This window comes from Anomaloglossus baeobatrachus, chromosome 6 (assembly GCF_048569485.1).
Source record: "Anomaloglossus baeobatrachus isolate aAnoBae1 chromosome 6, aAnoBae1.hap1, whole genome shotgun sequence".
Taxonomy (NCBI): Eukaryota; Metazoa; Chordata; class Amphibia; order Anura; family Aromobatidae; genus Anomaloglossus; species Anomaloglossus baeobatrachus.
Window position 1 is genome coordinate 567,157,768 of NC_134358.1, and position 15,775 is coordinate 567,173,542.

The 15,775-nt window shown below is 44.2% G+C and overlaps 1 protein-coding gene across 1 annotated transcript; it reads right to left on the reverse strand.

Moving 5' to 3' along the window:
* Window positions 1-2,396: 2,396 nt before the first annotated feature.
* On the reverse strand, window positions 2,397-14,454 carry LOC142243660 (uncharacterized). Its single transcript, XM_075315790.1, has 3 exons — window positions 14,290-14,454; window positions 7,149-7,275; window positions 2,397-6,824 (listed from the first exon to the last, which is right to left on the reverse strand). The coding sequence occupies exons 1-3, from the start codon at window positions 14,338-14,340 to the stop codon at window positions 2,533-2,535; spliced, it is 4,470 nt and encodes a 1,489-aa protein (XP_075171905.1). The 5' UTR covers window positions 14,341-14,454; the 3' UTR covers window positions 2,397-2,532.
* Between the last annotated feature and the right edge of the window lie 1,321 nt (window positions 14,455-15,775).

The window sequence follows — 15,775 nt, forward strand, 5'->3', positions numbered from 1 at the left end:
GGCGTCACAGCGACGTCACACAGCAGTCGTCCAATAGAAGTGGAAGGGCGGAGATGAGCGGGAAGTAACATCCCGCCCACCTCCTTCCTTCCGCATTGCCGGTGGACGCAGGTAAGGAGATGTTCGTCGCTCCTGCGGTGTCACACACAGCGATGTTTGGTGCCACAGGAACGAGGAACAACATCGCTAATAAGCAGAGAACGATTTTTGGTTTCAGGACGACATCTCCGCGGCAAATGATTTTGACCGCTTTTGCGATCGTTTAAGGTCGCTCGTACTTGTCACATACTGCGATATCGTTAATGACGCCGGATGTGCGTCACAAACACCGTGACCCCGACGATAATTCACTAATGATATCGCAGCGTGTAAAGCCCCCTTATGAGGTTCCAAGAGTTTGAGATCTCTGGTACAAGCGTCAGGTTTTTTTGTCTATAAAATGAAGGTCGTCTCATGCTCAAAGCTGTAGTGGATGTGAGATATGGAGCTGGAAAGTCAAAAGTTGAAAACATTGTTACCCTTTTGTTCATTAGTGTACTACCATCTCCCCAGAAGACACCACCAAATAACTCCCCATATTTCAGCCTCCTCAGCTCCTTTTAGTGTGACATTAGTTCACCCCGGCATCTTATACTGAGTTAGACTAATTGTCGGCTGTGCTCCAGTTTGACCAGCTGGTGCCTAGATAGATAAAGAGGAAAAACTGAGCATGTAATAATCCCCCATCATGTCATCAGGGAACTGAAATATCAGCATGAAAAGTGGGAACAACACTTGGGTGGAAGGGTTTGTGCATACGGTAGATCAGCACATGGTTCTGTAATACAAGCCATATGTCTCTGCACTGCTGTACCGGCTCCATGAGGTGCCGTATGGATGGAAATGCTTCCAGAATATACAATTCTAATTCCCCAAAAAGTTTGGTCGCTGTGAAAAATGTAAAGAGAACAAGAATTTAATGATATTGAAATCTCTTACCGCCTTATTTTATTAAACAGCAGAGAATATAACAGATCAGTTGAAAATTAGCCATTTTTCCATTTCATTTGAAAAATTCTCTCATTTGGAAATTGATGGCAGCGACAAATCTCAGAACAGTTGTGACTTACTTGACCCTCCAGCTTCCACTTTACTTTTCCAGCCTTTTGTTAACCAGGTCACGTGAAAAAGAGCATGTTAGAGAGGCAGAGTCTCTCTGAAGCAAAGATGGTCAGAAGTCACCATTCTGAGAACTGCGTCTACAAATTGTGGAAAATATAAAGATTAATGTTCCTCAGCGTAAAATGGCAAAGACTCTGAATATCCTTCTTGTACAGCACATATCATCCTCAAAAGATTCAGAGATTCTTGAGAAATCCATGTGCACAAGAGACCAGGCCGAAAATCAATATTGGATACTCGTGATCTCTGACGGCAATGCATTAAATACAGGCGATATTCCGTCATGTAAATTAATGTATAGGCTCAGGAATGTGTCCAGACAGTCATTGTGTGTGATCACAGGTCCACATACAATCCACAAAGAAGGAGCAATAAATCATCACTATCAAGAAACTCTGCTGCCTTCTCTGGGCCAAAGCTCATTCTAAATGGAGGGAGACAGAGCGGGAAACTGTTCTGTGGCTGGAAGAATTAAAATGTGAAATTCTTCATGGAACCACAGATGGCAGGCCACGCAAACTCAGAAGGAGACGGACCAACTAGCTTGTTATCACTGCACAGTTCTGCATCTATGATTGTATGGGGGGGCTGGGTGACATATGAAAGGCGCTGTCACTGCTGAGCATTATATAGAGGTGATAGAACCAAACATGCACCATCCAGACAATGTCTATTTCAGGGAAGACCTTGTATATTTCAGCAAGACAATGCTAAACCACATACTTTAAGGCTCGCAGAAGAAAAGTCAGAGAGATGAATATTATAGAACAAAGACTCCGGACTATGGAGCAGTGGGGATCTGACATCAGAGAAGAAGGGAACAACGTTCCCCTTTAAAAAAAACCTCCAGAAAATGTCTCCTCACTTCCCTGACATTTAGGGACTGTTGTAGAAAGAATAGGGGTCGCGGCACAATGGTGGACATGGCCCGGGCACAACTGTTCTGAGATGTTACTGCAATAAATTGCTAAATGAGTTAATCTTTTCACATGAAAAAGAAAAATGGCCAATGTCTAACTTCTGTTTGATAAAATATGGAGATGAGGTTTCGAGATCATTACGTTCTTGTCATCTTTACATTTTACACATCATCCAGACTTTTTGGTATTGCGGTTGTACATACAATATCCGATTTTGTATATCATTAAGACATATGTATTATGTAATGATGTGAATCAGACTTTCACAGCTGAGGTTTCCTAAAGTGCAAAAAAATTTAATTCACAAAATGGGCAACAATAATAAAGAACACTTTTAATTTACGGAATTGCAGGAAAGTAACTGATTTCCCTGAGAAGCGCCTCCTCCCCCATAGAGAGACTGGTAAAATGTTTCCAATAAATAATCTATACGGTAAATGTTTTTTTTATGTCATGAGCACAGGTCATACTTTTGGTGTCTGAGTAGACCAGTCTGATAGCGGAATGTTTTGTTGCAGTCTGTACATAGAAATGGTTTCTCCCCCGTGTGGATGCGTTGATGGACGACAAGATTAAACTTCTGACTAAACTGTTTGTCACATTTCTCGCAAGAATACGGCTTCTCTCCAGTGTGAGTTCTCTGGTGAAGGACAAGTTGGGAGGCCTTGCTAAAGACTTTGTGGCAGATGCTGCACCTGTGGCGGCCACTGGTGTGCATTGTCTGATGTTCCACGTACTGGTCTAACTGGGAAAAACATTTTTTACAATGCTCACATTTATATTGTTTTCTTTCTGTTCTTGATCTGGTACCAACAGATATCAGGCGATTTAAGACAGAAGATGAAGAGCTATCATCAACTTTGTTGAGTTCAATTTTATTAAGAAATGTGGATTTTGGTCCTTGTTCAGGAACTTGGTTGACCACAGGTGGACAGTATGGAGATATATTGTTGTTTATACCGTGGCTATGAAATTTAGGACTATGTGAAATTAAGGAGGGTTCAACCGAAGATCGAAGAGTAGAATAAAGTGTATTGGTGCCATTAAATGGTTCGTTAGTGTCCAAGGGCTTCAACTTAATATTAACTTTATAGGATGCCGGGCGTGTGGTTATTGTAGTGGCTACGTTTCCTGGTATTGAATTTGACTTGAGATGTCCGCCCAATGGTGAAGAAGACTTCTTAAATGTTGTACCTTGACAACTCTCTTGTGATGGTTCTGTTCCAAACTTCTTTGTTAAATCTGGAAGTTTAGAATTATGAACTTTTTGAGATCCCTGAGAAGCAGATGGAGACTCTAATGATCTATTTGTTGTAGGGGTTGACTGTCCAAAGCGTGGTTTAGCAGTAGAAGGGTTTTGTAATGGTGGCTTTCTTGTACATGATCCATGCCTCTCATGACGAAGAAGACCTGTTCGGTAACGGAAAGATTTACAACATTCTGTGCATACATATGGGTTTTCTCCTGTATGTATTCGTTGGTGTACCACGAGATTGAATCGTTGGCTGAAGCTTCTCCCACATTCAGTGCAGACAAAAGGCTTTTCTCCGGTGTGAGTTCTTTTGTGAAGGAGAAGGGTGGATTTCCTTATGAAACTCTTATTACATTCTGGACAAGTATTTCGTGATCCGGTGTGGGATTTCTCATGTTCCATCAGTTTATTCTCGTGAACAAACGCTTTTTTGCACTGACTACATTTAAATGGTTTTTCAATAGGACTTTGTGAACTGGTATATAATGGGGCTGTAAAGGAATGGGTCAACGGGCAAGCGGAGGTGGGTGGTTTAGAAGGCTTACTACCAGGCACTTGAGAAGTTGATGATAATGGCAATGAAGGTTTAATAGGAGACTCCATTACGAGAGGTGATTGGTGGGTGGAATTTACAAATGAAGAGCATTTTTCACCAGATGTATCAGTATGGGATGAAGCGTATGTCATATCGGAGGATTGTGAACATGAGACTATGGACAATAATTGAGAACTTTCACTTGCTGGAAGATATCTAGTTGAGGATCGTTTTACATCTAGGATAGAAGAAGAGGAGGAAGGTAATGTAGGGTTTTTAGTCACTTGGTAAATGGGGTAGGATGATGTGGTTGGGAGTTGATTTATAGCTGGTGCATGATGTCCTGAATAACTTGAGGCTATGGTTAGCTTCTTATCTGATAGAGGACTAGGCTTTAATACATCACAGTTGGAGGAAGGTGAGGCCAACAGAGTCTTAGTATTCACTGAATGATTGATGGAAGAAGGCAAGTCCAATGGAGGTTTAGTATCCAATGACTGACTAAAAATGGAATGTGAGGCCACAGGAGGCTTATTATCTAATATATTACTGTTGGAGGAAGGTGAGGCCAACAGAGCCTTGGTATTCACTGAATGACTGTTAGAAGACAGTGATGGCAATGGATGCTTAGTATCCAATGAATGAGTTATAGAAAAAGTATTGGTCAATGGAGGCTTAATACTCAATGAATGACTGATAGAGGAAGATGAGGCCAATGGTTTCTTAGTCTCTAATGAAGGACTGGAGGAAGGTAAGGCCAATGGTTTCTTAGTCGCCAATGAATGACTCGAGGAAGGTGAAGCCAATGGTTTCTTAGTGTCCAATGAATGACTGATGGAGGAAGGTGACGCCAATGGTTTCTTAGTGTCCAATGAATGACTGATGGAGGAAGGTGACGCCAATGGTGTCTTAGTATCCAATGAATGACTGATGGAGGAAGGTGACGCCAGTGGTTTCTTAGTATCCAATGAATGACTGATGGAGAAAGGTGAAGCCAATGGTTTCTTCGTATCCAATGAATGACTAATGGAGGAAGGTGAAGCCAATAATTTCTTAGTTTCCAATGAATGACTGATCGAGGAAGGTGAAGCCAATGGTTTCTTAGTCTCCAATGAATAACTGATGGAGGAAGGTGAAGCCAATGGAGCTTTTGTATTCAATGAATGACTGATGGAGGAAGGTAAGGCCAATGGTGGCTTTGTATTCAATGAATGACTGTTGGAGGAAGGTGAGGTCAATGGAGGCTTAATACATAATGAATGACTGATAGAGGAAGATGACGCCAATAGTTTTTTAGTCTTCAATGAATGACTGATGAAGGAAGGTGAAGCCAATGGTTTCTTAGTCTTCAATGAATGACCGCTAGAGGAAGGTGAGGCCAATGGAGTCTTATTATTCAATAAATGACTGGTAATGGAAGGTGAGGCTAATGGAGACTTAGTATTCAATGAATTACTGATGGAGGAAGGTGAGGCCAATGTAGCTTTTGTATTCAATGAATGACTGATGGAGGACGGCGAGGCCAATGAAGACTTATAATTTAATGAATGACTGATAGATGAGAGCGAGGCCAATGGAACCTTCGTACTATTTAATGAATGACTAATAGTAGATGTTGAGGCCAATGAAGACTTCGTATCCAATGAATGACCAACAAGGGAAGGTGAGGGCAATGAGTGCTTAGTTTTCAATGAATGACTGTTGGAGGAAGGTCTAGGAACACTGTAGACGGGAGAAGTAATGGCTACAGTTGTTTTATTACCAAATGGAGAACCCATAATGGAAGGTAAAGCCGAGAGAGACTTTATATTTGATTGATCATATGTCGAGGTTGACGGAGATTTCATTCTCAAGTCATGGGACATGATAGATTTAGATGATGAGGGACATTTAGTGCTTTTTTGATGATGTAAGGAAGAAGGTGCAGATGAAAGGTTTTCAACAACTGGTAGATTTTGGTTAATGCTCTCCAGGGAGGACAATGATCTAAGCTTCAATGGATGAACATTAGAATTTACTGTATCATGGCTTGAATTTAATGATGATTGATGAATGGGAGAACATGAAGGAGCATGTAGTGTTTTAAAAGTAGGCTTAACATTTGAAGATGCAGCCTTTTGAGGAAGATGTCCAGGGGTCTGATTCTTCATTGCGGTTTGTGTCTTCGGCATAGTTTTCGCACATTTTCCATCTCTCTCATGCCTGACAAGTGCCGGCTTGTAGCGGAAGTTTTTTTCACACACAGAACATCTATATGGCTTCTCTCCTGTGTGAATCCTCTGATGGATCACCAGGTTAAACCTCTGACTGAAACGTTTCCCGCAGTCAGTACAAGCGAATGGCCGCTCTCCTGTGTGCGTCCTCCGGTGAAGCTTCAGGATGGACTTCCTAATAAAGGTCTTCCCACAGTCGGGACATGTAAAGGACTTGTTTTCCTGGTGCATTTTTTCATGCTCGGCCAGAAGACTGAGGTCGGTGAATACCTTAGAGCAGTGTACACATTTACTGAAACTCTTCTCTGTTTCTAATCTTTGAATTCTGGTTCCCTTGTGGGAGTTGTAACATTTTGTTAACTCTTGGTCAACTTTTTGGGTCTTTATTGTGCACGTTGACCAATTCAGATTCTCATGGGTATCAAAAGTTTTCCACTCATTGTATCTTGACATCTGAAGATTTGAGATGACCTGTCTGTCATCAGGCATGAGCCGTGGTTTGTTTCTGTAGTGGTCAATCTTATGGTCAACAAGAAGGGACCAGCTATAAAAAATTTCTTGACACTGGGAGCACTTGTGGTGGACGTCTTCTAATACGCCATGGCTATACTTCTTGTATCGACTGCTCACATTTTCTGTGTCTTGGTCATTCCTCCGAGTTCTTCTCGATTTCCTCCTCACTGAATTATTGGAGAATGTAGAGGTGTTTTCGTTGGGTTTACCACAATGCAGGAAAATGTTTTCTAGAAAAAGCAAAAAGTTGTTCCAGGAAATTAATATTTCTATAACGAGGTGATCAAATATGTAAATTATGTAAACCCCTATATACAGTCCATCAGATGATGACTTCTACAATCCAATTCAAGCCTCAACTCTACCAGCCCTTTACCAGTTCCACCATGGCCTTAACTTTATCCTGCCTACTGCATCACAGTATTATTTCCTTACCAACTCAATCTCGGCCTCCACTTGACTAGTTTCCCACTGGCCTCCCTTCTACCAGTTCCTCCATTTTCACTTGTATCATGCCTATTTAATTCACACCTCTGAATTCTCTAGTTCCTTACCCAATGAAAGCAAGATCTCCAGGTTCTCCTGCATGACCTCCATGTACAGGGCTTTCTGCCACTCCTCTAGATGGCGCCATTCTTCCTTTGAGAAATATACTGCCACATCATTAAAGTTCACAGAAACCTGAAATAAAGAATTGTGTAAAGGTCAAAAATGTTTCTTCACGCTCCTAACTGGTGAACATAGTGTGTGTGAATAGGGATAGTTCATTCCTAATAAACAGTGCAAAATCATAAGTGTAATCCACAGGTAAAGTGACGACGCTCCGTCTTCCTTATAACAAATACAGTGGAACCTTGGATTAAGAGTAACTTGGTTTGAGAGGTAACTTTCTGTACATATGTACATACAGTACACCATTATACAGTACAGTATATACTATATAGCATGTCTATCACTTTGCATTTGTGGATACAGTACTCTTCTTTCTTTCTGCTTGTCTTGCACCTCCCGCACACCAACAATTCTATTATAAGATAATGTGCAGTTTAATTTGTTTTACATGTATTTTACTGTACAGTATTTTGTATTAGTGACTGTAATAATTTTATATGAATACATTACATTATTTTGTATTACTGTAATAAGTTTGTATAAATACACTAAATATTTTTGGGTTGTGGAACAAATTGTCTGCGTTTCAATTATTTCGTATGAGAACATTTTTTTTGTTATAAGAGTAACTTGGTTTAAGAGCTCACTCCCGGAACGAATTATGCTCGGAATCCAAGGTTCCACTGTATACGGCTTTCTTCATGTATGAATAAGACCACAATGTGCAGATATCAGGCGCATTGCAGAGATTAAAAAGAGAAAAAGTGTTCATACCCCATAACTTTTTCACATATTATTTTTTTATTTTATTTTTTTCACTTTACATCCACAAAGTAAAAAGTTTTTTTTATTGGGATTTTATGTGACACTAAAAGCCACTTTACACGCTGCGATCTCGCTAGCGTGCGTACCCGCCCCCGTCGGTTGTGCGTCATGGGAAAATCGCTGCCCGTGACGCACAACATCGCCCGGACCCGTCACACTACTTACCTGCCTAGCGACGTCGCTGTGACCGGCGAACCGCCTCCTTTCTAAGGGGGTGGTTCGTTCGGCGTCACAGCGACGTCACTAAGCGGCCGACCAATAGAAGTGGAGGGGCGGAGATGAGCGGGACGAACATCCCGTCCCCCTCCTTCCTTCCTCATTGCGGGCGGCCGCAGGTACAGTGAGGTTCCTCGTTCCTGTGGTGTCACACATAGCGATGTGTGCTGCCGCAGGAACGACGAACAACATCGTACCTGCAGCAGCAACGATAATTGAGAAATTGACAGCGTGTCAACGATCAACGATAAGGTGAGTATTTTTGATCGTTAGCGGTCGCTCGTACGTGTCACACGCAACGACGTCGCTAACGTGAACAGATGTGCGTCACAAATTCCTTGACCCTCAACGACATCTCATTAGCGATGTCTTTGCGTGTAAATTGTCCTTAACACTAAAGGCCCCGTCACACACACAGATAAATCTTTGGCAGATCTGTGGTTGCAGTGAAATCATGGACATATTGTTCCATTTGTACACAGCCACAAACCTGCCACTGATTGTCCACAATTTCACTGCAACCACAGATCTGCCGCAGATTTATCTCTGTGTGTGACAGGGCCTTAAGGGGTACTTTGCACGCTGCGACATCGCAGGCCGATGCTGCGATGCCGAGCGCGATAGTACCCGCCCCCGTCGCAGCAGCGATTTCCTTGTGATAGCTGCCATAGCGAACATTATCAATACGGCAGCTTCACATGGACTCACCTGTCCTGCGACCGTCGATCTGGCCGGCGACCCGCCTCCTTGTTAAGGGGGCGGGTCGTGCGGCGTCATAGCGACGTCACACACCAGGCGGCCAATCGGAGCGGAGGGGCGGAGATGAGTGGGATGTAAACATCCCGCCCATCTCCTTCCTTCCGCATATCCTATGGAAGCCGCGGTGACGCCGGTAGGAGATGTTCCTCGCTCCTGCGGCTTCACACACAGCGATGTGTGCTGCCGCAGGAGCGAGGAACGACATCGGACCGTCGCATCAGCGTAATCATGGATTACGCCGACGCTGCACCGATGATACGATTACGACGCTTTTGCGCTCGTTAATCGTATCATCGAGCCTTTACACACTACGATGTCGCATGCGATGCCGGAAGTGCGTCATTTTCAATTTGACCCCTCTGACATCGCACCTGCGATGTCGTAGTGTGCAAAGCCCGCCTAAGTATAAGGATTTGTGAAGCGTAAAGGAAATAATACTGGATTTTCTAAATATTGTAAAAATATAAATCTGAATATTGTGCTGTGCATTTGTATTCAGCCCCCCCGAAGTCAGTACTTTGTAGGACCACCTTTCTCTGTCTTGCGTTTGTATTCAGCCCCCGGAGTCAGCACTTTGTAGGAACCCCTTTCTCTGCCTAAAGGCCGCTTTACACGCTACAATATATCTTATGATGTGTCGGCGGGGTCACGTCGTAAGTGACGCACATCCGGCATCGTAAGGTACATTGCAGTGTGTGACAGGTACGTGCGATTGAACGGTAAAACGTTCATCGCACGCACGTCGTTCAATTCCTAAATATTGAACGTCAGATTGTTCATCGTACCCGGGGTAGCGCACATCGCAGTGTGTGACACGCCGGGAGCGATGAACAGATCTTACCTGCGTCCTGCGGCTCCCGGCCAGCAATGCGGAAGGAAGGAGGTGGGCGGGATGTTTACGTCCCGCTCATCTCCGCCCCTCCGCGTGAGGGCTGCCGCGTGACGTCGATGTGACGCCGAACGTCCCTCCCACTCCAGGAAGTGGACGTTCGCCGCCCACATCGAGGTCGTATGGAAGGTAAGTACATGTGACGGGGGTTAATCGTTTGTGCGACAAGTTCAACAAATTGCACGTGCCGCACATACCATGGGGGCGGGTAGGATCGCGTACGATATCGTATGCTGGATCGTATGGTGTAAGGCAGGCTTTATATTTGTATTCAGCCCTCGGAGTCAGTACTTTGTAGGACCACCTTTCTCTCTCTTGCATTTGTATTCACCCCCGGAGTCAGTACTTTGTAGGACCCCCTTTCTGTGTCTTGCATTTGTATTCAGCCGGTGGGGATGGTGTTTTCAGGGTGATGTGCGGTATTAGTGTTCCACCACACATAGTGTTTTGCATTTATCTCACTTTTCCTTTGGTCTCCTCTGACCAGAGCCCCTTCCTCCACTGCTCGCTGTGTCCCCTACATGACTTCTTCTTGCTGCTCTTCCGTAAAGGGCAGGTTTGTGGAGTATAAGACTAATACACATCCTGTGGACAGATTCTCTCTCTGAACTGTGCTCACTGCGGCTCCTCCTGTGACCATGAACATCTCGGCTGCTTCTCTCATTAATGCTCTCCTTCTTGAGATGTCCGTGGACGGCCATGTCTTGATAGGTTTGAAGTTGTGCCATACTCCTATTTTTGGATGATGGATTGAACAGTGCACAATGAAATGTTCAGAGTTTCGGCTATATTTTTTTTTTATAACCTAACCCTGCTTTACTCTTCTACACAACTTTATCCCTGACCTGTCTGGTGTGTTCTTTGGTTTCCATGCTGCTGTTTGATTCCCAATTTTCTCGACAAACCTCTGAGGCCTTCACAGAACATCTGTAGTTATACTGAGAAGACATTACACCCAGGTGGAGGCAATGTACTAACTATTTTACTTCTGGAGGCAACTGGTCACTCTGGATTTTATTTAGGAGGATCAGACTACAGGGGGCTGAATACAAATGCACATTACAGTCATCAGATTTATATTTTTTAAATATTTCGAAAACAGGAATCATTTCCTTTACACTTCACAAATATGTGATACTTAGTGTTGGTATAAAATAAAATCTCAAGTTGGTCAGTGGTAATGTGAAAAAAAATGTGGGAGTACACAGTGACTGCACCAGCAGAATAGTGAGTGCAGCTCCGGAGTATAATACAGGAGGTAACTCAGGATCAGTAATGTAATGTATGTACACAGTGACTGCACCAGCAGAATAGTGAGTGCAGCTCTGGAGTATAATACAGGAGGTAACTCAGGATCAGTAATGTAATGTATGTACACAGTGACTGCACCAGCAGAATAGTGAGTGCAGCTCTGGAGTATAATACAGGAGGTAACTCAGGATCAGTAATGTAATGTATGTACACAGTGACTGCACCAGCAGAATAGTGAGTGCAGCTCCGGAGTATAATACAGGAGGTAACTCAGGATCAGTAATGTAATGTATGTACACAGTGACTGCACCAGCAGAATAGTGAGTGCAGCTCCGGAGTATAATACAGGAGGTAACTCAGGATCAGTAATGTAATGTATGTACACAGTGACTGCACCAGCAGAATAGTGAGTGCAGCTCCGGAGTATAATACAGGAGGTAACTCAGGATCAGTAATGTAATGTATGTACACAGTGACTGCACCAGCAGAATAGTGAGTGCAGCTCCGGAGTATAATACAGAAGGTAACTCAGGATCAGTAATGTAATGTACACAGTGACTGCACCAGCAGAATAGTGAGTGCAGCTCTGGAGTATAATACAGGATGTAACTCAGGATCAGTAATGTAATGTATGTACACAGTGACTGCACCAGCAGAATAGTGAGTGCAGCTCTGGAGTATAATACAGGAGGTAACTCAGGATTAGTGAAGGGTGGACCCAGACTGTAAAAATCCGAATTTGCGCGGTTTCAAACGTAGCTGAGTGCTGGCCCCGGCCCCAAAATTCTCAGGGAATTCCGGCTAATGATCCGGATCCAGCACTCGGAAAATAAAAATAAAGGAAAAATAAAGAAAATAAGAATGAAACAAGCTCTGGCGTGGCTGTAACTAATTCCAGGCCGCTCATTCTTCCTCCGCTCATTAGCGCTAATCCGTATGCATTGCTTTTCTCACCCACCAGCAGTTCTGGCATCTGTGATTGGTTGCAATCAGACACTGTCACACAGGCTGGGGGCCCATTTGACTGCAACCAATCACAGGTGCTGTTTGCGGGTCACTATTGTGGTGTAAAAATAAATAAAAATATTTGGTGTAGGGCCCCCCGTATTATGATACCCAGCACAGATAAAGCATAGGGCTACAGGCTGCAGCCCCGAGCCATGCGCTTATCTTGGCTATGTATAAAATAAGAGGAATTACATGCGGCTTTTTTTTTAATTTATTTATTTAAATAAATAATAATAGTTCCACCCTAATTTTGATAGTCAGCCAAGATAAAACCTGACAGCTGAGGGCTGGTATTCTCAGGCTGGGAAGGCCCGCGGTTATTGGGCGCACCCCAGCCTAAAAATAGCAGCCTGCAGCCATACGGTATTGTCTCTTCCATAAGATGTGATAATCATGGCACTTTACCCAGCTCTTTCCGATTGCCCTGGTGTGGTGGCAATCAAGGTAATAAGGGGTAAATGTCAGCTCACAGCTGCTCACTAAGCCCTAGATTAGTAATGACTGTGACTGAAAAGAAATAAACACAAACACCCAAAAAATCCTTTATTTGAAATAAGACAAAAAGCTATCCTATTTCACATCTTTATTAACCCCCAAAACATCCAGGTCTGATGTAATCCACACGAGGTCCCACGAGAATTTCAGCTTTGCTACATCTGAAGCTCACAGTGAGCGCCATAGCATAATGACCACCTGCTGTGAGCTGCAGGCAGAAACTGAGTGAGTCGCACGATCATCAGTGATGTCACTTAGGTGATTTGTGGTCACAGGTGGAGGACCGTGGGAACCTTCAGCTGTGACCGCAAATCACCTGAGTGACATCATCGCTGATTGCGTGGCTCACTCACTCTCTGCCTGAAACTCACAGCGTGCAGTCATGTTCTATGGCCGCACAGTGTGAATTCAGATCTGGCAGAGCTGAAATCGTCGTGGGATCTCGTGTGGATTATGTCAGACCTGTAAGGGTATTTTGGGAGTTTATAAAAGTGGTGAAAGAGGTGTTTTTTTGTCTTTTATTTCAAATGAAGGGTTTTTCTCGGTGTTTGTTTTTATTTACTTTTACTTACAGATTAGTAATGGGGGGTCTCATAGACGCCTCCCATTACTAATCTTGGGCTTAGTGGCAGCTGTGAGCTGCCATTAACCCCTTTATTTGCCAGACTGCCACCGCACCAGGGCAATTGGGAAGAGCAAGGTAAAGTTCTGATATTGTCAAATCTAATGAAAGCGGCAATTCCAGGCAGCTGCAGGCTGTTATTTTTAGGCTGGAGGGGGGCCAATAAGCATGGGTCTCTATTCTTCCCTGCCTGAGAATATCAGCCCCCAGGTATCGTTTTTTACCATAGCTGGGTATCAAAACTGGGGGGGAACAAAAAAAAAAAAAAAAGCCACATGCGGTTCCTCTTATTTTGACACACAGCCAAGATAAGCGCACGGCCGGGGCCTGTAGCCTGTAGCCGTATACTATATCTGTGCTGGGTATCATAATATGGGGGACCCTACGCCATATATTTTATACCACGATAGACCTGCACAGTGTCTGTGATTGAAAACAGCTGACACTCAGGGTGGGGTCGAGTCTGACTGCAACCAATCACAGACGCTGGTGGGCGGGGAAAGCAGTGAATATGCATGAAGGTAAATGAAAGGCCCCAGAAGTGAATAAGTGGCCTGGAAGCAGTTCCAGCCGCGACGGGGCCTCGGTAAGTGTGAAGTTCTTGCTCTAATCCCACTATTTCTTTAACCACCATTTTTAATTGCCGGATTCTGGTCCCCATAGACTTATATAGGGACCATCATCCAGCTTGACCCGGGTTTTTTGGGGGTTTTATTTAACCCGATTAGACCCGCCGGTCCCGGTTATCTGCGAGTCCGCCCATCACTACCCAGGATCAGTGCAGGTGCAGTACATTATTCTCTATATAATTACTAATAATAGGATCCGGTCGGTGCCGTTAATGGGATCATTCCTGAGCTGGCAGCGGCTCATGGCGGTCGTTATTTATGGCCACTGATGTAATACGGGTTTATTTTCTGCCATCACAGATCAGTTATTGCTCCAGGTGACGGCTGAGTTTCTGGACCCCCGGTTATTGGGGGGTGTGAGGTGAGGAGGGTCAGTCAGGAGTACATACCTGCCCAGGGGTCATAGTGATACCAGGGGCTGGGATGCTGCGCAGTGACATCTGTGTGACATGTGAGCAGGAAGCTGCAGTGTCTCTGTCACCTCTGCTGCTCCGCACCCTGCAGTACAAGGGTTAAATGCTATGCACAGTGCAGAGCCAGGAGCACAGCCTTCTCCCAGCATGCACTGCTGCTGCACAGCTGTCTACTTCCTGATAGTCCATAAAATCTGGAAAACTACAAATCCCAGAATCCTTAGGTCAGCACCCCCTGGTGGCTGCAATATGTACTGCAATTCTGAAAGAGGAAAGGACAAATGACAACAATCAGCATCTAGTGATTGTGTATATGAATGAATACAGATAGGTGCATGTGATACTGTCTGCTGAGCCGTGCATCTAATCCTATCCTGTGTGATACTGTCTGCTGAGCTGTGTATCTAATCCTCTCCTATGTGATACTGTCTGCTAAACTGTGTATCTAATCCCATCATGTGTGATACTGTCTGCTGAGCCGTGTATCTAATCCTGTCCTGTGTGATACTGTCTGCTGAGAGGTGTATCTAATCCTATCCTGTGTGATACTGTCTGCTGAGCCGTGTATCTAATCCTGTCCTGTGTGATACTGTCTGCTGAGAGGTGTATCTAATCCTCTCCTGTGTGATACTGTCTGCTGAGCCGTGTATCTAATCCTGTCCTGTGTGATACTGTCTGCTGAGAGGTGTATCTAATCCTATCCTGTGTGATACTGTCTGCTGAGCTGTGTATCTAATCCTCTCCTGTGCAATACTGTCTGCTGAGCTGTGTATCTAATCCTCCCCTGTGTGATACTGTCTGCTGAGCTGTGTATCTAATCCTCTCCTGTGTGATACTGTCTGCTGAGCTGTGTATCTAATCCTATCCTGTGTGATACTGTCTGCTGAGCTGTGTATCTAATCCTCTCCTATGTGATACTGTCTGCTGAGCTGTGTATCTAATCCTCTCCTGTGTGATACTGTCTGCTGAGCTGTGTATCTAATCGTATCCTGTGTGATACTGTCTGCTGAGCTGTGTATCTAATCCTATCCTGTGTGATACTGTCTGCTGAGCTGTGTATCTAATCCCCTCCTGTGTGATACTGTCTGCTGAGCTGTGTATCTAATCCTCTCCTGTGCAATACTGTCTGCTGAGCTGTGTATCTAATCCTCCCCTGTGTGATACTGTCTGCTGAGCTGTGTATCTAATCCTCTCCTGTGTGATACTGTCTGCTGAGCTGTGTATCTAATCCTATCCTGTGTGATACTGTCTGCTGAGCTGTGTATCTAATCCCCTCCTGTGTGATACTGTCTGCTGAGCTGTGTATCTAATCCTCTCCTGTGCAATACTGTCTGCTGAGCTGTGTATCTAATCCTCCCCTGTGTGATACTGTCTGCTGAGCTGTGTATCTAATCCTCTCCTGTGTGATACTGTCTGCTGAGCTGTGTATCTAGTCCTATCCTGTGTGATACTGTCTGCTGAG